Below are 7482 nucleotides of genomic sequence, written 5' to 3'. Positions count from 1 at the left end.
AAAAAGGCACTGAGTTTGAGGGTAGGCCTTGAAATACATCTACAGGTACACCTCCAATTGACTCAAATTATGTCAATTAGCCTATCAGAAGCTTCTAAAGCCATGCCGTAATTGTAAAAGTTTATTTAACTTCCGACTTCAACTGTATATGTCCTTCACCTCCAATACATTGAAGTAGAAGTCCTTGTGTGTGTGTGTACGCGTGTGTGCGCGTGTAAGTGTGTGTGCGTGTGTGTGTGTGTGCGTGTGTGTGTGGGTGCGTGCGTGTGTATGTATGTTTTGCTAGGTATGTGTTTCTACCTCTCTTGTAAATACAGACACTTTCTCAGCTGTGCAAAGTTCATCAGTAAAAACTGACACGTGGCCATTCTGGACTGTGTATTTGAGTCATATTTACTGTTCCAGCACTGCCTTAAACAAATACTGTTCCCTGTTGTTCAGAGATTGATAGATTTAAGAGTTATGGGCAAATTCGCTATGCACATAGAGCTTTGGGGAGAGCAGGTGCGCTCCAGCTGTGTGTACGAACTTAAATAAATACATTGGGAGGGCAGTTATGACTACTGTGTGATATGAAGACATTGGGAGGGGTATTAACGTCTTATATAAAGCTGTGAACGGGGAGACATAAGACAGTTCAACTTACATTTTGACAAGAAGACTTCTGTCAGCATGGTACGTACCCTAAACCACATCGTAGGGACCCTAGACTTGTGAAATGTTATAAACATACATTTGATGCCAGTTATGAATTGTATTTATTATTTCAACTTTAGTGTCAGATGTTTATTAATAAGTATTTAATAAGTAAATATGTGAGAGATGTGTGTGTGAGTGAGCGCTGCGTGTGAATCTGTGTTGAGTCTGTCAGTGAACGCTGAGGGCCTATTGAAACAAGCATTGGCTAGTGTACTAACGAGCCAAAATCACTTGCACAGCTGATCATTAAAAACAGTTGGCTGGTTATACGATGTACAGAACAGTGGCGTCTCGTAAGACAAGGGGCGGCGGTACTTCTAAGGAAGTAGCTAATTCATATTTTTTTTGTTTCCAATTTATGTAATCCATCTACAAATAAAAACGTTTTCAAAACTAATATGGTCATTTTTTATCAAGATCGGGAGAACGTATCCCTGGACTGTCCACTTTTGAAATGTGTAACTAAGTACTGGATTCAATCCGTATGGCCGAAGTTTTGCGGGAAAATCAGGTAAACTTTTTAAAGTCCGATTGAGCCGACATATGCAGCATGACTGCAGTCTCTGCAACCGCAAGAACATTGCTTTTAATTGTCAATCGCGCTGAAACACTGAATTTCCATGATAGAGCGCTAGATCAAGTCAATCGTAATATTTAGATAATCTATATTTATTTTTATAAAATGTAGGCTAGTCTAATAAAGTTATTTAAAATAGCACGAGTTATGTTATCTTGACATACTACTGCTTCTTTTTTCTTATACTCTTAACTATTTTTTACATTCATCTGCCTTACGGTTTCCAATGCTCCTGATAGGTCGATATTTCATTTGAAGCATGAGTAGGGAACCTAGATGCAGCTGTCTGGTATCATAATCAACGAGACCAAATGATCTGTTAATTTATTCTTGTGGGAGTGTTTTAACATGCAAGTGAATGTAACCTCCAGTCAGTAGCGTTTTAAAGGGATAATTTGGGATTTTGGCAATGAAGCCCTTTATCTACTTTCCCAGAGTCAGATGAAGCCCTTTCTCGACAGTTTACAATCTAGGGTCACTCCAAGCAGTTTAGTCATCTCAACTTGCTCAAATTTACACATTATTAATTTTAAGATTTATAAAAAATTTAAAAAATTCAACCCTTGAATGTTGGTGTGTCCAAAATTTTGAGTGGATATAATATTTCACCCCTTTTTATGTACAAAACTATTATATATTATATTATATTATATTATATCATATTATATTATATTATATCATATCATATCATATTATATTATATTATATCATATTATATTATATTATATCATATTATATTATATTATATTATATTATATCATATCATATCATATTATATTATATCATATTATATTATATTATATCATATTATATTATATTATATCATATCATATCATATTATATTATATTATATTATATCATATTATATTATATCATATCATATCATATTATATTATATTATATCATATCATATCATATCATATTATATTATATTATATCATATTATATTATATTATATTATATCCATACTTCCATCATTAAAAAAATAAAATAAAAAACATTACATTCAGACATTTGACACTTGTCAAAACCATCGTGTTTGTGAGAATCTCCCCTTTCCAAGACGAGTTCATATTAGTTTTGTTGGCCGTTTTGAGGATGTCTCATGGTCTGACAAACACTGCTGTACCAGATGCGGAAAGCTGACATAAAGTGATGGATTAAGACGCAGGCATCTCTAGTTTACTGACACATTTTAATGGGAATGTTTTGTATGTTACTTCGCGCAGGTTAGCGCAGGATAAAGAAACGTTAACCTGCAGGTGTGCGTAAAAGTATTCAGTGTTCTTTGCAATCAACCAATCGTGTGTCTGTCACAGGGTTCTCTCGTCCGTGTGGTAGTGTGTGTGCTGATGTTGGTGGTTGTGTGTCGAGCTCAGTGCTTCTTCCAGGGGCTGGAGACCAAAGACCCCAAGACTCCAACAAAGGGTGAGTCTAGTCCTATACGACGATACTATTACAATTTTAATCAGTGAAGTTAGCACTGTAACCAGGATAAGGAGGGTGTGATGCTGTATGCGTTTGGTAATTTGTCAAAAACAGGTGTGGGTGTGTGTGTGTGTGTGTGTGCGGGTGTGTTTGTGTGTGTCTGTGTGTCTGTGTGTGTGTAGGGTGTGTGGATAAGGAGGGAAAGCAGCATGTGTTTGGTTCTTCATGGGTGAAGGACTGCTACGACTGTTCCTGCTCCATGCGAGGCATCAGATGCTGCAACAGGTAACACCAGATTTCTGTATTAAATTCTAATAAGCTTTATAGGCATGAGTATAACCCTATCTGTCTCCACCTCTATGAGAGATGCACTAGTTATATTGAGAGATTGAAACCAGCAAACAACAGCCTGATTTGACCCCCCCTCCCCCCCTCCTCCTTTCTTTCTTCCCTTCTCTCTCTATTTGTCTCCACCCCCTTCTCTCCCCCTCTCCCTTCTCTCCCCCTCTCCCTTCATCTCCTTCTCTCTGCCTTGATCTGTCTCCACCCCTCTTTCTCCCCCTCCTCCCTTCTACCGCTCCCTCTATCTCCACCCGCCTTTCCCTCCCAACCCATCAATCTCTATCCATCCCCCTCTCTATCTCTCTCTTTCTCCCCTCTCTCTCTCTCCCTCTCCCTCTCCCTCTGACCCTTGACCCTTGATCTGTCTCTGCCCCTCTCTTTCTTTCTCTCTCTCTCTCTCTTTCTCTCTCTTTCTCTCTCTCTCTCTCTCTCTCTCTCTCACTCTCTTTCCCCCTCTCCATTTTACCTCTCCCTTCTAACTCTCTCCCCCTCTCCCTTCTCCCTGTCTCCATCCCCTCTCTCTCTCCCTCCCACCCTTGCCCTCTCTTTCTCTCTCCCTCTCTCCCTTTGACCTCCCACTCTCCCTTCTACCTCTCATATTCCCTCTGTCCCTCTCCCTTCTACCTCTCCCTCTCTCCCCATCTCCCTTCCTCTCCATGTCAGGATCCCAGAGGTGGTGGATCTCTCAGCAGAGTGTGAGCTGGTGGTGGACAGAAAAGCCTGCTCATACAGACTGGTGATGAAGTCAGACAAGACCAAGGACTGTAACAGCTCCTTCAGTATGGTCTTATAAAAATGTCTGCATGGTTGCATGTACACACCAACATGTATAGATGGAACCCCATTAGCTTTTTCAGAAGCAGCAGCTACTCTTCCTGGGGTCCACAAAAACAGAAACCATGACAAGTAATAAACACTGATACACTGATAGATCAGAACAGTCCAACAAATGTCAAATATAATGATATACAAACAATGCAGCTAAAAAATACAAACAGTACAACAAAAATCTTGTGTTAGTGTGTTTGTGTGTCCCTTCCGTTCCAGGAGTTGGTTTTAAATCTGATTTTTAAAGGTCATTTTGCTGTTTGCTTGAGTAATTGGCGATGGAAGGGAGATCAATGCCATCATGGCTCTAAATAAAACTGTGCCTTGCAGCGAATTCGTTGAGGAAAATGTTGGTTCCACTGAAGTTGCAAACTACTTTAATGATTTTTTTCCTTAGCAAGATTAGCAAATTTAGACATGACATGCCAGCAATGAATGCCGACCCTACACATCCAAGTATAACTGACCAAATTATGAAAGACACGCATTTTCTAACTGTGAATGTGGAAGAGGTGTGTGAATGTGGAAGAGGTGAGACAATTATTGTATTTGTATTTATTATGAATCCCCATTAGCTGCTGCCAAGGCAGCTACTCTTCCTGGGGTCCAGCAAAATTAAGGCATTTTATACCATTTTAAAAACATTACAATACATTCACAGATTTCACAACACATTGTGCCCTCAGGCCCCTACTCCACCACTACCACATATCTACAATACTTAATCCATGTATATGTGTGTGCATAGTGCATATGCTACTGTGTGTTTGTGTGTGTTTGTGTGTGTGTGTGTGTGTGTGCCAATGTTTGTGTTGCTTCACAGTCCCCGCTGTTCTATAAGGTGTTTACATCTGATTCTCCTGCTGCATCAGTTACCTGATGTGGAATAGAGTTCCATGTAGTCATGGCTCTATGTAGTACTGTGGAATAGAGTTCCATGTGGTCATGGCTCTATGTAGTACTGTGGAATAGAGTTCCATGTAGTCATGGCTCTATGTAGTACTGTGGAATAGAGTTCCATGTAGTCATGGCTCTATGTAGTACTGTGCGCCTCCCATAGTCTGTTCTGGACTTGGGGACTGTGAAGAGACCTCTTGTGGCATGTCTTGTGGGGTATGCAAGGGTGTCCAAGCTGTGTGCCTGTAGTTTAGACAGACAGCTCGGTGCATTCAACATGTCAATACCTCTCATAAATAAAAGTAAAGTTAATAATTTCTCTATCAACAATAACAAGCCACCAGAGTCTAACATCTTAGATAGAAAATTAATGAGGATAATAGCGGACGATATTGCCACTCCTATTTGCCACATCTTCAATCTACACTTCTAGAAAGTGTGTGCCCTCAGGCCTGGAGGGAAGTAATAGTCATTCTGCTACCCAAGAATGGTAAGGCCCACTGTGCTGGCTCAAATAGCCAACCAATCAGCCAACACAGGAAATTTGTTCACCAGATACAATGCTATTTTACGGTTTATTTCTTTCTTTGTCTGTCTGTCTGTCTGTCTGTCTGTCTGTCTGTCTGTCTGTCTGTCTGTCTGTCTGTCTAAGATGATCAATGTAAATAGGATACACCTCAGCTCAATTTTGAGTGTCATACAAAGGGTCTGAATACTTACGTAAATGTCATATTTCCATTTTTTTTTTAATATAAATTTGCACACATTTCTAAAAACCTGTTGTTGCTTTGTCATTATTGGGTATTGTGTGTAGGTTGATGAGGGGAAAAACGATTTAATCAATTTTAGAATAAGGCAGTAACGTAATAAAATGTGGAAAAAAACGATGGGTCTGAATTCTTTCTGAATGCACAATATGTATATACACCACAGTTCAAAAGTTTGGGGTCACTTAGAAATTACCATGTTTTTGAAAGATTTTTTTTTTTTTTGTCCGTTAAAATAACATCAAATTGATCAGAAATACAGTGTAGACATTGTTAATGTTGTAAATAACTGTTGTAGCTGGCAATGGCTTATTTTTAATGGAATATCTACATAGGCGTACAGAGGCCCATTATCAGCAACCATCACTCCTGTGTTCCAATGGAACGTTGTGTTAGCTAATCCAAGTTTATCATTTTAAAAGGCTAATTGATCATTAGAAAACTTTTTTGCAATTATGTTAGCACAGCTGAAAACTGTTGTTCTCATTTAAAGAAGCAATAAACTGGCCTTCTTTAGACGAGTTGAGTATCTGAAGCATCAGCATTTGTGGGTTCGATTACATGCTCAAAATGGCCAGAAACTCGTCAGTCTATTCTTGTTCTGAGAAATGTAGGCTATTCCATGCCAAGAAACTGAAGATCTCGTACAACGTTGTGTACTACCCCCTTTACAGAACAGCGGAGTTGACGTTGAGACTGATGTTTTGCGGGTACTATTTAATGAAGCTGCCAGTTGAGGACTTGTGAGGTGTCTGATTCTCAAACTAGACACTCTAATGTACTTGTCCTCTTGCTCAGTTGTGCACCGGGGCCTCCCACTCCTCTTTCTATTCTGGTTAGTTTGGGTGTTTAAAGTGCATACTTTTATTTTATTCAGCTGCATTCACAATAATTCCAATTTTCTCCGCTTGTGCTGTTGTGGTGTTCATTGCCAATAAGCATTTCTCTATGGCCATGCTTTCCTCCTTGCTACCCCTACCCTGGTCAACAGCTCCGCACCCCCCGCAGCTCCTTGCCCAAGCCTCCCCAGCTTCTCCTTCACCCAAATCCAGATCGCAGATGTTCTGAAAGAGCTGCAAAACCTGGACCCGTACAAATCAGCTGGGCTAGACAATCTGGACCCTCTCTTTCTAAAATTATCTGCTGCCATTGTTGCAACCCCTATTATCAGTCTGTTCAACCTCTCTTTCATTTAGTCCGAGATCCCTAAAGATTGGAAAGCTGCCTCGGTCATCCCCCTCTTCAAAGGGGGTGACACTCTAGACCCAAACTGTTACAGACCAATATCCATCCTACCCTGCCTTTCTAAAGTCTTCGAAAGCCAAGTTAATGAACAAATCACTGACCACTTCAAATCTCACCATACCTTCTCCGCTGTGCAATCCGGTTTCCGAGCTGGTGACGGGTGCATCTCAGCTACGCTCAAGGTACTAAATGATATCGACCTGGCCAAGGCTTTCGACTCTGTCAATCACCGTATTCTTATTGGCAGACTCAATAGCCTTGGTTTCTCAAATGACTGCCTCGCCTGGTTCACCAACTACTTCGCAGATAGAGTTCAGTGTGTCAATTTGGTGGGCCTGTTGTCCAGGCCTCTGGCAGTCTCTATGGGGGCACCACAGGGTTCAATTCTCGGGCCAACTATTTTCTCTGTATATATCAATGATGTCGCTCTTGCTGCGGGTGATTCCCTGATCCACCTCTACACAGACGACACCATTCTGTATACATCTGGCCCTTCTTTGGACACTGTGTTAACTAACCTCCAAACGAGCTTCAATGCCATACAACACTCCTTCCATGGCCTCCAACTGCTCTTACACGCTAGCAAAACCAAATGCATGCTTTTGACTGACTAGCATCACTACTCTGGACGGTTCTGACCTAGAATATGTGGAAACTACAAATACCTAGGGTTCTGGCTAGACTGTAAACTCTCCTTCC

At 40.6% G+C, this 7482-nt stretch overlaps 1 protein-coding gene across 2 annotated transcripts; it reads left to right on the top strand.

The window, feature by feature from the left end:
* Positions 1-427: 427 nt before the first annotated feature.
* Positions 428-4208, top strand: msmb (microseminoprotein beta). 2 transcript variants are annotated; one of them, XM_031805343.1, is made up of 4 exons: positions 428-675; positions 2596-2704; positions 2887-2989; positions 3710-4208. In XM_031805343.1, exons 1-4 carry the CDS (start codon positions 673-675, stop codon positions 3837-3839), a joined length of 345 nt encoding a protein of 114 aa, XP_031661203.1. In that variant the 5' UTR covers positions 428-672; the 3' UTR covers positions 3840-4208. The 2 variants fall into 2 exon arrangements, with proteins under 2 accessions (XP_031661203.1, XP_031661204.1); XM_031805344.1 differs by lacking the exon at positions 428-675 and adding an exon at positions 2362-2447.
* Positions 4209-7482: the final 3274 nt, after the last annotated feature.

The sequence above is a fragment of the Oncorhynchus kisutch genome, linkage group LG25, assembly GCF_002021735.2.
Source record: "Oncorhynchus kisutch isolate 150728-3 linkage group LG25, Okis_V2, whole genome shotgun sequence".
In the NCBI taxonomy this organism is placed as follows: Eukaryota; Metazoa; Chordata; class Actinopteri; order Salmoniformes; family Salmonidae; genus Oncorhynchus; species Oncorhynchus kisutch.
Note: the sequence above shows the minus strand (reverse complement) of the source record. Positions and strands in the feature narration are given on the sequence as shown.

Bases quoted from the DNA above. Each gene is read 5' to 3' on its own strand.
- msmb (XM_031805343.1), top strand. The intron at 2,705-2,886 runs GTGAGTCTAGTC...GTGTGTGTGTAG, and splicing joins CCCCAAGACTCCAACAAAGG to GGTGTGTGGATAAGGAGGGA. The intron at 2,990-3,709 runs GTAACACCAGAT...TCTCCATGTCAG, and splicing joins GGCATCAGATGCTGCAACAG to GATCCCAGAGGTGGTGGATC.